Source organism: Phodopus roborovskii, unplaced genomic scaffold (genome assembly GCF_943737965.1).
Source record: "Phodopus roborovskii unplaced genomic scaffold, PHOROB, whole genome shotgun sequence".
Lineage (NCBI taxonomy): Eukaryota > Metazoa > Chordata > Mammalia > Rodentia > Cricetidae > Phodopus > Phodopus roborovskii.
The window spans coordinates 1,145,065-1,159,638 of record NW_026125538.1 but is presented as its reverse complement, the minus strand read 5'-3'; the positions used below and the strand labels follow the sequence as shown (position 1 = coordinate 1,159,638).

The following is a 14,574-nucleotide window of genomic DNA, read 5'->3' as shown; positions in this document are numbered from 1 at the left end:
GTAAAAAAAAGAATTAAACTAATAAAGTATTATGGCATAAAAAATAAATCTAAAAAACAAGCTGAGTGTGAATGCACGCATTTGTAATCCCAGCATTTTGGGGTCCAAAGGACTGAGCCATTGGGGCTTGCTGCCCATCAGCCTTTCTCCAGACTCAGTAAGAGCCCATTTCTCAAGAGGACAGAATGGCTGGGCTGTAGCTGTGCATACCTTTAATCTCAGCACTCCAGAGGCAGATAGATCTCTGAGTTGGAAGCCATCCTGGTCTACAGAGTGAGGTCCCGGACAGCCAAAGCTATTCAGAGAAACCCTGTCACAAAAAGCCAACCAATCAAACAACAAACAAAAGGACAGTATGAAGAGTGCTAGAGCACACTCTGACAACCTTCCTCTGGCCTCCGTGTGTGTACACACGCATGCACACCACACACAAGCATGCGTTTGGAGAAGTAAAGCCCAAAGGCGGCAGTGGTAGAATTAGTTATATTGTTTTATTAAACAAATTGTCAAAAAGTTATAAACATAGTATTGCTGGGTTTTGTTTGAAGACTGAATCCTCTCTTGTTTATTTAATCAGCATTCACCACAACTGCAGAAAATTAAACTGAATCTTTAGAAGGTATCTCATATGGACCTGGTTGGGGTTGTAAACAATAAACTCATTGTAGTTGAGGGTATACCCCTCTGGATTGGTAATTCCTGTATCACTTGCCGGTCCTAAGGGCACTGTACTCCCATTCCTGCCAAATGGAAGAGAATGTGTTAACATTAGTATTTGGTCCAGAAGTTGAAATAGACAAGTAGTTCTTTCTCTTTTTCCTTCTTTTTCTCTTTTCTTCCTTCCTTTCATCTGTCTGTCTATCTATCTATCTATCTATCTATCTATCTATCTATCTATCTACATTCCAATCCCAGTTCCCCCTCCCTCCTCTCCTCCTGCTCTTCCCTCCTTCCTCATCCCACCTCCCTAGGATATCAACTAAGTTTGTTTCATCACTGGAACCAAGGCACACCCCTTCCCCCCCAATGTCTAGACCGAGCAAGGTATCCCTCCACAGAGAACGGGCTCCACAAAGTTAGCTTATGAATTATAGTTAGATATTGGTCCCATTGCCAGTGGCTTCATATACTGCCCAAGCCATACCATTAGACAAGTAACTCTTAACATTTTGAGAAAAGTCTTCCAGCAGCCTTAGCTCTGGGTACTTACAGGGTGATGAATTGGGTAGGGTTGGGAGCCATCTTTCCCAGCCCCTTGGTGCTATGCTTGCCCTGAAGCAATTCTTCTGCTGTAGGATTAGCCTTCAATAATTCATTACACTGACCTAGAGCTACCTGTGAAGCAAAAGATCCATAAATGCCTATACCCAGTTCAGAGGTAGGTGATTTCAAAGCTATCCAGGACATCCTCATTTGTATTTTATTCCCTTACTTTAGCAACAGAATCTAATGCAATGGATATCCCATTCCAAGTGTACCTCTTGGAATTTTCTCAGTGAACTAGAGATCATAGCTGTGTTCCCTGCCTTACCTCTGATAGAAGAAGCAGTCCTGTGTTCTTTAGGTGAGAGGCAAAGCAGTAATTGGCACTCTTGGAAGACATGTCAGCAAAGTAGATTCCTTTCCCAAACTGAAATACATCAACAAAAATGGAGATCCATTGTATGAGAAGGTTCTAGTGTGGTGGTCCAAGGCTTTTGCCCCTAGACTCAGGAGGCAGAAGCAGGCAGGTCTTTGAGTTTGAGGCCAGCATGGGCTACACAGCAAGTTCCAAAACACACCAGGTCATAGTGAGACCCTGTCTCAAAACAACAACAAAACTATATGAGGACGAAGACTCAGCATGGTCCCTCCCCTACTGTCCTTTCCTATTCAACTTAAGAAACAAAATAGCCACGGATCTCTGCCATATCCTTTAGAATTTAAAGAAAGAGGGACACAGTAAGAGATGATATGGTTATCAGTGAGCTGTTGTAACTCATTCTGATTGTCTGGGTTGGGGGACCAAGGTCATCATTGTATCTTGTTTTAACTTGGGCTCCTTCTAGAGTTCAGTCTCTACTTACCATATAACCTGTGATGGGAGCCTCAGGTGGGGCCACTCGGAGCCCGTGGCTCAGGATTCCTACCCAGTTACTCAGCCTGGAACCGTGCCAGAGTAGCATCCTAAGAAAGACACATTATTCTACTCCATTGTTCTCCTGAAACATAGGTCACAAATACAAAACAACAAACAAACAAAACAGCTGCCCCTGCCACCCTCCGAGCTCCTTCACTACACTGCAGGCAAGGAAATGTCTACTCGACCAGAGCTGGACCCAGACCTGTTAGGAAGGTCCTTTCTGAAGGCCTCCTTCTCCCCTTCCTTCTCTACTTCAAAAACATCCAGCAAGGTCATAGTGTAGTCCTTGTGTGTAGGAGCATGGGTAGACTGTAGGTACTGTGAAATCACCTGGGGGAAAAGAATGAGGAACAGCAAGAAGGAGGCAGAGCTTCTGCTCTAAGTTAGCAGAACTTTCTGCCCCCAAATAACCTCACTGCGGTCAGTAAGACTTCCATACTCCCAAGTTACTGTAAATACAGGGATAGAAAGGATGGGTTTACTGGAGTAAGAATGGGAATATGTGAAAATAAGTGACTATTTTTATTACTTTGAACTCATAACTTTCATGATCCAGAGGACGCAATGCACAGTGTAGGTTTCTATAGTGTTGGTCTAGTGGGTGTTCTGGGCCTTGGTGCCCTGACTTCACCAGCTTAAGGGCAATTTCAATGTCTCCCAGAGCCTAAGAAAAAGAGATAAAGAATCAGTGTGAAGGAATGTAGGATAAGAGTGAAAACTTCCCAGTGCGTTCGCAGCTCACCTCTAGCAGCTGTATTTTGTCTGACAGTTCTTTCTCTGTCCGAATTACTGGAGGGATAGATAGTCTAAGGACAAAGATATAATCACTATGAGCTGTCTGTCTGGTTTGTGGCTAGAAGAAACATGACAAAAAAAAAAAAATAGGTCAAAAAATAATTGGAAAACTCATATTTGTATTCTTACTAAAAAGAAAAACAGCTGGGCCTGGTGGTACACACCTTTAATATCAGTATAAGAGAGAGAGAGAGACAGAGAGAGAGAGAGAGACAGAGAGAGAGAGAGAGAAGAAAAATTAGGATTTCCTATTTGGAGAAAGAAGGCCAGTGAAAAGACTTGATATTAAAAAATGCATATTCTAAGTAAGATAAAACATCTATGTAGATTTCCATGTGCAGAACTAGAGTTGAAATTCTTTTATGGATTTTTTTTTTTTTTTTTTTTTTTTTCAAAATAAGCTACACCGATGTCAGTAAGGCAGTTTGAGTGCAATCTAGAAGGGATAAACATTTGACTATTCAGGACTACTTTGAGGTCACAGAGTTCACAGAAAGCAATGGAGGAAATGGAAACAATGAAAACCAGGATGAAGAACGAACTGGGCTAGGATACAGCTCAGAGGGAAAGTGCTTGGGTAACACATACAAGGCTCTAGGTTAAATCCTGAGGACCATACACATCCATGAGTGTAGTGCATGCGTGTGCGCGAGCACACACACGCGCGCGCGCGCGCGCGCACACACACACACACACACACACACACACACACACACATCGAGGGTGGTAATGTGTTTTATTGTTTAATATCAATCATTTGGTTTCAGAAAAGTGGTATTTGTGTGGGTGTAGTCATCTTAAAGGAATGGAAGGAAGAGTGATTTGAAAGGTGTTTTACTTAGTGGCTAGATACAACCTCTTTTTTTTTTGTAGGAGTCAGGGGATCTGCTGTCTCAGGGTGGTTAACTTTCACTTGGTTGGAAATATGGTTCTAATAAAGTTGAGAAACTATGTCTTAAATATTTCTTTTATTTTTAAGTTTTCTTGATTTGTAGTATCTCTGCCTCCTGAGTGCTGACTTCTCATATTTTGAGTAGCTACAAATCATATTTGGATCCAGTTCTAGTTAAGGTAACAATTTCCTAAGGAATAAAAGGACAGCTGCTGTGGTTGCTTTAGGAATAAGAATAGAAGAAAAAAGTAAAGACTCAGCATGACCTTACCCGAAGTCATGTGGAATCCTGGTGTAGAATTCATTGCATGCTTCAAGAAGAGCTCGCCCACAATGGCCGGTGCGGATACAATCCTCAATTTTTTTGAGAGACTCGTAGCCTGCCTTGATTTGCATCACTGTCAGCTTTCCTGGAGGCCCAGTCAGAGATCAGACTGCAAACTAGGGTTCCATCTCTGTATACTATACGTCTCTGCCTAGTCAAAACTCAATTTTCAAAACAGTGCCACCCTCTCAAACCCTCACTCAGCACTTCTGGCAACCCTTAAATAGTGATGTGACTGCTCATTAAAGGAACTAGGAAATATGCAGGGCTGTAGAACAGAATTCCAAGTCCTACCAAGTGGGGCTTTCTTGGTGTCATATTTCATTTCTATCATCATCTCCTCCATTGCCTGCACGTTACAGATCAACTTTATCAGCTCCTGAACTCGAAGATCCAGCTGTGACTCTGGCTTCGAAGTTTCAAGAGACCCCTCTTGCTTTGTTTTGTCTTCATCCTGTAACAAAATAAGCACAGCTTCTAATATCTGTAGGGGTATTTGAGTGCCTCTAGGGAGCAAGTCTACAGTGATCCTCAGTGCATTTGCATGCTGGTACGTTCTTTAAGGAATCTAGTTAGAGTAGCCAATGTTGATTTCCACTGTACCTTGTTAGGGCTCCCTCACAGAGAAGCACTCAGTAAGAACAAATAGCCTTTCCAACAGAGTCTTTAAGTATGCAGACACCTCTCATACCATGAACTTGATCATATTAATACAAAAAGTCTCTTAATTTTCAGATCTCTGAGTTTTTAGAAAAGTTCTCAGCATCATGGAAACCTTAGTTTGTCAAAATCATCTTTCCTTCCTTCCTTCTTTCTTTCTCTCTCTCTTTCTTTTATTCTCAGTTTTGAACCTAGGGTCTCATGCATGCTGGGCAAGCATTCTACTTCTGACCTGCATTCCCAGCCCTTGATCTTGTCACAGGGGTGTAGAAGGGAAGCCAGCTTTAAATAATTTCTCAGACTGGTTATTTACTGATCTTCTCTTGGTCTATAACACTGAACTTCAGGAAGCAGGGCCTTCAGTCTCATAAGAATTTTAGTGCACAACAGAGGAGACTACAGTCTTACGACTTTAGACATAACAGATATGATACTCTAGCCCTTTGCAATCAAAGATGAGGGCGAGTCATCTGAGGTGGGAAACAGCTATTGTAGTCACACACTGCTGACATCACCCGGCTAGACTTCGCTTAGTGAGATGGCACCTTCTGTAGAGCAGGGTTACCTGCACACTGGCAGCGTAGTCCATCTGCAGCATGTCATATTTTCCGGGAACTTTCTTAAAGTTCTCACGATTGTCCCAACAGTTTTTGGTTTTGTCAAGGAATCTGTGGAGCCCAAGCAGGCGGGTAAATCATACAAATCAAGGTGCCAGAGGGAGGCACACGGCAATTTCCTAACACAATTTCTGAACAATCTGGGTTCCCTCACAGTTCAGGCATACATCAGTGTTCTGTAGTGTGAATTGTAAATGAGGACACTGAAGGAACAAAAAAAACAAAACAAAAAAAACAAAACAAAACAAAACAAAACAAAACAAAAAAACCAAAAACAAAACAACAACAAAAAAAATGGAATAAAGGAATCAAGTAAAATTGGGAATAAAGGCTTCCCAAAGGTCCTAAAACACAGAAGCCATTGGTATATGAAATGAAAGGTAGACCAATGCTTTTTACAGAAAGAAATGTGCATCTAGACTCGAGCAAGTCTGCCTTTAAATCACCACGACAAGTTTAAAGGTCCAGGTGGATAGTCTCTGGTGTTTATAATTTCTTAGATTTGCTTGCTGTGTTTAAGATATTCTAGATTCTTCTAGTCAACTTCAAGGTTCTAGGTTGATTTAATCACTGACTAAAGATACAACTTAATGTCCTAATCACAGAGTGTCAGAGTAGAAAGAAATTGACATTTAGGTACAATTATCCTTACATGAAACTCTTCAACAAGAGATCCAAGAAGGGTATGTTTACTTACTTTTTCTGAAATATTGCCTTTGCTTTGCTGACATCACCAGAACAAGCCACCAAGCTGTGCTGTCCCGTTTTTCCAACTGTAAAGTAAATGTCACACACAGGATGGTTCCATGCCCTTGATCCCAAGTATTAGCTCTCCAGTAGTAACAAGCCATTTCTCTAAGGCTACTCTGCTTATCATGTGACAATAGGCAGGAAAAGAGGAAGGGAAAGGTGCATTGACACAAGATGCCACTACCTGTCACAGCCTATAGGCAGTCCTAATGAGGATGCCTGCCACTCCCCAACCTCAACATCCAACTGGCTTCCTGCGTCCTTCAGAGACTGAAACCTACTCCCTGCATTGCCTCTGTGTTTCTGAATGGCAACTCATACAATCCACCATAAAGCCTTTACCTCGGCCCCACCTCATCCAAACACTGAAGTTCCTCTGGGCATCATCTTCTAACAGCTGAATAAGATAGTACTTGTTGTTGTTGAACTGGAGATTGGTCTGTGATAAGTGGGAGAATAACAACATAAAGGAGAGTTTTACAATTGGAAGTCACATAAACCAGGGATGTTTCCTTGGTTATAACTAGCCAGTAATTGCCACAAAGCATAGCATGATGAAAACAAATAGATCCTGAAAGAATAAGGATATAAACAGGAAGCTAACAATGAGTTCTCAGGAATCAGAAGTGGGATCATGGAAGCTTTCTGAAATTCTCTACCCAGTCCCAATACCCTACATGAATTGGGTCCTCCTGAAAGCTCCCCCCCCCAGAGGTATATTTTCACTCTACATTATTGAGACAGGGTATCTTGCCAAACCTGGAGTTCACTGGCAAGCCCCGTGTGTCCTGTCTCCTAGCCTCCCTAGCACTAGGATTACAGGTATGTACCAGTGCACAGCTTTTTACTTATGTGCTAAGGATTGGAACTCAGGTCCTCAGGCTTATACTGCCAGTATTACTGACTCAGTCAGTTCCCCATCCTTGCTTATAATAGCTGAGGTAGAAGTAATAAAAATACTAGCTAGCTGTTAAAATTAGATGTATTAGATCAATAAATTCAAGTATGTGGTTGGTGAGAAAGTTCAGTCAATAGAGTACTAGGCTAAACAAAATAAGACCCTGAGTTCAATCCCTAAAATCTACATAAAATACGAGCATGGTGATGCACACTGTAATCCCAGCACTGGGCTGGCAGGGACAGGTGGATTCCTGGAGCCTGCTCATTGGCCAGCCACCATTAGTCTATTAAGTGAGCTACAGTTAGCAAGAGAACTTTTCTCAAGAAAAAAAGAAAGAAAGGAAGGAAGGAAGGAAGGAAGGAAGGAAGGAAGGAAGGAAGAAAGAAACTAGTCAATGGCATCTAGGAACAATATCTGAAATTGACCTCTGGCCTCTACATGCAAGAATACTTGTGTACTCATGAGAATATCTACACATGCATATACACACAAAAGTAAATAAATCAAGTACGAGTCATCTCTGGAAACAAATGAACAGAGCAAGTATCTATTCAAAACAACAGTGTTTGTGTGTATGTATATCAGAGAGAGAGAGATAGTATAAACAGAAAGACTGGTTGATGGGAGATGTCATTCTGTATATGTTTCTCATACTGGTTAATGAATAAAGCACTGTTGGCCAATAGGAAAGGAAGATAGGAGGGACTAGGAGACAAGGAGGAAAGAGGAAGTAGGAAGGAGGAGAGCCAAGATGGAGAGTCGGGAGAAAGCAGTATGCCAGCCGGCTCCCTGGTAAGAGAAATACATAGATCAGCAGAAATGGGTTAATAATTAAGGCAGAGCTAGCCGATAAGAAACAAGTAACCGAGCCAACAGAATTATATCTAATACAGAGTCTCAGTGTGTTATTTGGTGCTGGCGCGGCGGCAGGAGGAAAAACCGTACTTCTTACAACTGGTTAGGAACGTAGCTCAGATAGTAGGGCCTTATTTGGCAAGCACAAGGCACTGGGCTTGGTCTCTCAAATTGGGAAAAAAAGAAACAGAAAATGTTAGTACATACTTGCAATGCTAACACTCAGGAGGCTGAGGTAGCAGGATTACTGTCAGTATGAGGCCAGCCTGGTCTACAGAGGACTGCCAGGCTAGTAAGGGCAACTTACACACCCACAAAGGCAAAGGGTGGGGGTTAGGGTGGGGCCAGTTGTTTGCTAACCCCCACACGTGCGCTGTAGTATCTACACAAGTTTAAAATGCCAGTATGAACTGGGTGAGACAGCTGTGCCCTGAGATTCCAGTTCTACAGATATGGAAACAAGAGGACTGCAAGAACCTGTCACAAAAATAAAATAAAAAACAAATTTTGGTGAAAAACCTAGCTAACCTAACATGTAAAAAACCCTGGGTTTGCTCCTAAGTATTACATAAAACCAGATGTGGTGACACATGTCTGAAATGCTAACTAACACTTGGAAGATGGAGGTAAAAAGATCGGGGGCCAAAGGTCATCCTAGACTATATACCCAGCCTAGGCTTTATCAGAGTCTGCCTCAAGAATCAAAGCAAAACAAAACAAAACAAAAAACACACATACAGAAAACCCTATAGAACAAATTAACAATCTTCAACATGGACAAAAAAGTAGACTGTAATAATCAAAAAGCCAATGCACATTTTGGAAAAATGTGAGCAGTTTATATTACAAAGAAATTCTGATAGCTGGGGCTAGCAAGAGGTCTCAGTGGGTAGAGGAACTTCCTACCTAGCTTCCTGGGCAGAGTTACATCACAGGGACCCTCATGGTAAAAGGAGAGAACTGTCTTGAAGTTTCAAGTTGTCCTCTGACTTCCACACACATACACACACAAATTAAATAAATAAATGTAATTGTAAAACTAACAATAATTAAAAAAAAAAAAAAGAAATTTCCACTATTGGAATGACTTATCCTCTTACCTGATTTAACATGACATCATAGACATCATCTCCTTCACAATACACATGAGCCTGGGAAGAGAAGACAAATGACATCAATGCACTCAGTCCTGACAGCAAAACAGGACCCTGTTTGTTTCTTTAATGCTTTAAGGTTTATTCTCCAGCACATCCAACATCTGTCTTCCAGGAAGAGAAATGGAAGCGTATCACTATTAAAATTAAAACATACTGGTTCTTCAAATTACAGAATCCTGCTTATAGGTAGGCTTTCTATAGTTCACAACCCCAGAGAAGCTAGGTAACAAGGAGGACCCTAAGAGAGACATACATGAATTCCCCTGGGAAGAGGAAATAGACAAGCTCTCCTGAGTAAATGGGGGGGGGGGGGAAGAAGAGCATGGGGGAATGGGATGGTTGAGTTGGGGTAAGGACAGAGAGGGAGAGCAAGGAAAGAGTTGTCTTGATAGAGGGAGCCATTATGGGGCTAGTGAGAAACCCGGCACTGAGGGAATTCCCAGGAATCCACAAGGATGACCCCAGCTAAGACTCTAAGCAATAGTGGAGAGGGTGCCTAAACTGGTCTTCTGTAATCAGATTGATGACTACCCTAATTGTCAACATAGAATGTTCATCCAGTAATGATGGAGGCAGATGCAGAGATCAACAGCTAAGCGCTGGACTGAGCCCCTGGAGCCCAGTCAAAGAGCAGGAGGAGTGATAATATGAGCAAAGGGGTAAAGACCGTGAGGGGAAACCCATAGAAACAGCTGACCCAAGGTAGTGGGAGCTCACTAACCCTGGACTGACTGGGGGGACGGGACAGGACACATATCATCAGGACATGGTAGACAGGACAGGGACGGACAAATGACCTGCATAGGACCAAACTAGGCCTTCTGAATGTGGGTAACAGTATATGACTTGATCTGTTTGTGAGGCCTCTAGCAGTTATCCCGGGTGCATGAACTGGCTCTTTGGAGCCCATTCCCTACGGAAGGATACCTTTCTCAGCCTAGATACAGATGGGAGGGCCTTGGTCCTGCCTCAGCAGGATGTGACAGATTTTGTTGACTCCCCATGTGTGGGTAGCCATGAAGATGGATGCACTCCATCTTGGCACAAGGGCAGAGAGTTAAAAGCTGTCGGTAAGTCACAAGACCTAAAAGTCAAAGGTGTGGCTACAGAAGGATGTTTCCGCTGTCAAAGTCTAAATAGCAGGCCTGAATCTGAGGTATGGCTACTCCTGACCTCAAGGCTAGGGAACAAGAAGTTAGAGCTAAGGTGTGGTTACTGAATTAGAATAAGTAGGAAGAAAAGTCTGTTTGTTCCATATACATGATACTGTGTTTCCCTTTTTGGTTATGGTATATAAGAGTGGTGAAAAATAACTCGTGGCATTTCAGTATTGATTTTATCTGTCCTCCTGACCTTTATTCTGTCTCTCTCTTTCTTTATTATTTATAGCTAGCCTTTCCCTCATCCACACTCCCCCACTTAGGTATGGACTTGGGGCCGCTGAGCTGGCTCCGACTGCAGCCCCACAAAGAGCGCTCCTGACATCCATGGGAGGCCTCACCCTCTCTGAGGGGTGGAGTGGGGAAGTAGGGAGGGGGAGGGGAGGAAGGGAAAATTGGGACTGGTATGTAAAATAAAAAGATTGTTTTAAATTTTTTTTTAAAAAGCAGGCTTTCTTCTAGATCTTTGAGATCCTCTCCCCTTTCATCAGTAACTTCAGCCATTCCATGAAAGTTTCTCATCAAAACCACGTTGTCCTCTCTTAAAATCATAACATTTCCTGGGTAGAAAAGGAAATAAACTGTGGAAGGCTGATGGCAACCCTTAGGGTGATTATGTTAATATTCTGTGAATTTCTTAAATTTATCCATTTCTTTTAAATGTGTAAATGTTTTGCCTGCATGTATGTACATGCTCCACTTGTATGCCTGGTACTTGTGGAAGTCTGAAGAGGGCATCAGATCCCCTAGAAATGGAGTGGCAGGTGGTTGTGAGGTGTCATGTGGGTGCTGGGAGTCAAACCCACATGAAAGTCTTCTTGAAGAGTAACAAATGTTCTTAACCACTGGACCATCTCCCCATGTCCAATATTCTGCTCAACTGAAGCCCCACGATCCCCACTTCTCAATTCTGGAGAAGATAAATCACTAGCAATACTTTAGACAGGAATCATATGCTTTCCATTCCCGATGTTTTTACCTTTCCCACCTTGGCTGTACACTCTGGGTCCACAGGAGCTTTGCCCTTTATCAGCAAGGCCTTCACCATGTCTAAGGGAACATAAATATGCATTGTCATTACTTATGTGGGAATCAAGGAAGCTGTCTTGGCTTGAAAGCTGTTATAATTAATTGTGTCCTTCCCGAACAATCTGGGTCTTATGCCTAGGTCCTAATCCATCTCAAATCTATGAAAATAAAAGATTTGACAAAGTATACTGGTACTGCAAAATTCTTAAATGATAGAGAAATTAATTATATCTTCAAAGAGGAAAAAATACCATCTCACTCCATTCAGAGACCTGAGAGCTGGCCCAATACCTTGCTGGCCCACATGCTCCCAGACCCATTACCTTGCTGACCGTTTGCCCTGTCTGCATCCTTTCCTCCAGCCATAGGCCCCTTCCTCTGGCATGTGCGCATTTTCTTGCCAGGAGGAGAGTCTTTTGTTGCTTTGCTGCCATTATTAACTCTCTTGGCTTCATTTAGCACTTCAGAAGCTAAAGGCAAGATCAACAAGCAAAGAATTACTACAGAAGGAAGAGGATCTAATATTTAAACAACACTGGAGCAAAATAAAAACACAGGAAAAGTTAGGAGGACGAAGAAAGGATAGGGAGCCCCTCAACCCAGGGTCTGGTTGAAGACCCCCTGAGGCTGAGAATCAATAATTCCAGCACAATTAACATATGCTATGAGCCAGGCTGTGGTGGTACACGCCTTTAATCCTGGCACTTGGGAGGCAGAAGCAGGTGGATTTCTGTGAGTTCTAGGCCAGCATGGTGTACTAAGCTACACAGAGAAACCCTGTCTCAGATAACAAAACAAAAATACAAAACATGCGCTGTGAAGGTTGCAGACCTAGGTAGTCAAATACTTTTATGTTAAAATGACAATCAATGGGGCTTACTGCCTAGATGTATATGGCAATGGGGTTGGGCTCATCTTTCTCGTTCTATGGGAATCTTAAACAGTCCATGAACATTGTTTACAGGAAGATAACCTAGCTTCCTGCATCCCTTATGATCTAGCCTTTGACACTGTAATTCTGTCAGATCCACCTCAAGAAATGTGATCTCTTTTAAATTCTTTGACAACTCTTTGAAGAGCCAAAAACACAACTCTTGCATATATTTCTATTTTAAAGAAGGGTAACTCTTTATAACACACTCATGTTCTGTGGTGTCTTTCTTCCCAGGCATTTCTTTTCTTCTAACCCTTGTGCTTAAAATGTATGCTAATACTGCTTTTAATAAACTCCCAACTCTGGTTCATCTTGCATACTCCTGAAATTCCTTTCTATCTTAAAGCCAAGAGTACTATGTTTGCCTGAGTGGAGGTCCCTGAAAAAACTTAGGCTGCAGCCAGGGTTAACAGAGCTCTGTGTCCCTGCTCTTGAATCTGCTGACAAATCTTTTAGGGGGGGGTGAGGGAGGGTAATTATTTTATTCTTACATGTATGGGTGTTTTGGCTGCAAATATGTATGTGCACCATATAACAGCCTGGTGTAACTGGAGGTCAAAAAAAGATATAAAATCTGGTAAGGTGGCTATGACCAACCACATGGGTGTTTGAAGTCGAACCCAGGTCCTCTGCAACTGCAACAAGTCCTTTTAAAAAGCACGAGCCAACTGGCCAGCCCCCTGACAATTTCTTTTCTTTAACTTTGAGATAGGGTCTGTCTACATAACCCTGGCTGTCCTGAAACTCACAGGGCTCCTCCTGCGTCTGCCCCTCCCAAGTGCTGGAATTAAAAATATGGGCCAATACTCCCACGATTCCAAGAAATTGTTTTGAAGAAGGAATTTAAAGAGGGTGGGAAAGATGGGCCAGGGGATTTGGGTTCAAGTCCCATCTCTCATGTGGTGGGACACAACTGTCAGTAACACCAGTTCCAGGGTATCTAACGTCCCCTTCTGGCCTCCAGGTACACATTTGGTGTACATATATACATACAGACAAAATACACATAACGATTAAATCATTTTTAAGAAATAATTTAAGATGTTCTTTTGGACGTTTACAAATCAATACCACACCAACTTACTACTCTTGAAACAATCTGAGCAATCCTTTCTACATTGCTTTCCTGACCATATGTCAACAAAAAAACAGGATAAAATAAATTTACTGAGTTGTTCAAAGTTCATTACTTGTGGCATGGACCTCCTAACCTTTGGTTTTCCATACCTTACTTCAAACTAGATCATGTGATCATGGTTAGTAAGGTGCTCTACAGTCTGGAGCAGCTTACAGCTAGCTTTGCTTGTTGGAGCTTCAGAACCCCGCAAGTTGGTCGTACCTCAGCTGTCGGAAATGTAAAACTGAAACTACAGCAATAGTATGTAACTTTATAGGGTACAATTAACATAGCACGCAATCCACTGCCAACAGTTCCGAGATCCGAATTTTGCTTTCTGAACTCGGATATATGTTTAAAAGGTTGACATGAGTAGTTAATCACTTTACTGTTCGCGTTTATTCTTTCGCAGTGGTACACTCAATAACGAATAACTTCTTTTAATTGCATGACACTAGTTATTAACAGGCTGTTATGTCTGCTGTTCCGTCTGCTCTTACCGGTGCACACGCTTCTATGGGCCCTCTGACTCTGGGCCCAGCATTCTGCCCGCGGACATGGTTCTCACCTTGCTTTCTGCAGCCAGATCTCTGCCGCCTCGGCGCCATGGCGCTTGAGGTCCGACGTCATCACTCGCAGCCGAAATTCGCGGGCTTTTCTAGTCTGGAGCGGGAGAGGGCTAGAGTGTATGCAAATAACAGCGCGCTGTGCCTTGTGGGAAACCACCATAAGCGCAAAATGTCTTTCTCCTCCGAGGCTTATAAGGTTCGCCATCTCCAACATCGTTGTGGGCGGGGGAAGCTCATCAGCGGGGCCACGTGCAGAGTGCCCGTCACTCCCCGGCCCCTGGGAAGGTCTGAGACTGGGGCCTCCCGCGGCCCTAACCGGGCCCTCCCCGAGCGGGGAGGTGAGTTCCCAGAGAGCAGGGCTCCACGCGTGGGCAGACTGGGCAGGAGAGGCCCCGAGTGGGCGGATGCCTCCCTCGCCGGAGCTTGGAACAGACTCACGGCCAGCAGAGCGAGTTCAATGGCTGAGGTGAGGTACCTCCCGGACCTCATAACCCAATTCAGACTACTCTCCCCCGCCCTTTTGAGTTCTAGAAATTCTCAGCATTTTGTGCATTTTAGACAATAATAATTAAAAAAAAAAAAAAAAAAAAAAAAAAGAATGTAGAAAAGCAAAGAACAGAGCCAATGTAGGGTCACGTGGAGGGACACTTACACGCAGAAGAAGCATTTGATATGGGAATGGGGTAGGCTT

At 43.0% G+C, this 14,574-nt stretch overlaps 1 protein-coding gene across 2 annotated transcripts; it reads right to left on the bottom strand.

Moving 5' to 3' along the window:
• Positions 1 to 506: 506 nt before the first annotated feature.
• On the bottom strand, positions 507 to 13,971 carry Parp2 (poly(ADP-ribose) polymerase 2). 2 transcript variants are annotated; one of them, XM_051176772.1, is made up of 16 exons: positions 13,883 to 13,971; positions 11,587 to 11,733; positions 11,214 to 11,284; positions 9,018 to 9,068; positions 6,504 to 6,600; positions 6,109 to 6,184; positions 5,360 to 5,462; positions 4,429 to 4,588; positions 4,081 to 4,219; positions 2,865 to 2,928; positions 2,652 to 2,786; positions 2,325 to 2,452; positions 2,067 to 2,166; positions 1,532 to 1,630; positions 1,211 to 1,335; positions 507 to 740 (listed from the first exon to the last, which is right to left on the bottom strand). In XM_051176772.1, exons 1-16 carry the CDS (start codon positions 13,920 to 13,922, stop codon positions 581 to 583), a joined length of 1,695 nt encoding a protein of 564 aa, XP_051032729.1. In that variant the 5' UTR covers positions 13,923 to 13,971; the 3' UTR covers positions 507 to 580. The 2 variants fall into 2 exon arrangements, with proteins under 2 accessions (XP_051032729.1, XP_051032730.1); XM_051176773.1 differs by having other exon boundaries at positions 11,223 to 11,284.
• Positions 13,972 to 14,574: the final 603 nt, after the last annotated feature.

Bases quoted from the DNA above. Each gene is read 5' to 3' on its own strand.
- Parp2 (XM_051176772.1), bottom strand. From the start codon at position 13,922: ATGGCGCCGAGGCGGCAGAGATCTGGCTGCAGAAAGCAAG. The intron at 4,220-4,428 runs GTAGGACTTGGA...CTGGGCCTCCAG, and splicing joins CACCAAGAAAGCCCCACTTG to GAAAGCTGACAGTGATGCAA. The intron at 1,336-1,531 runs GTAAGGCAGGGA...TTTGCTTCACAG, and splicing joins GACTGCTTCTTCTATCAGAG to GTAGCTCTAGGTCAGTGTAA.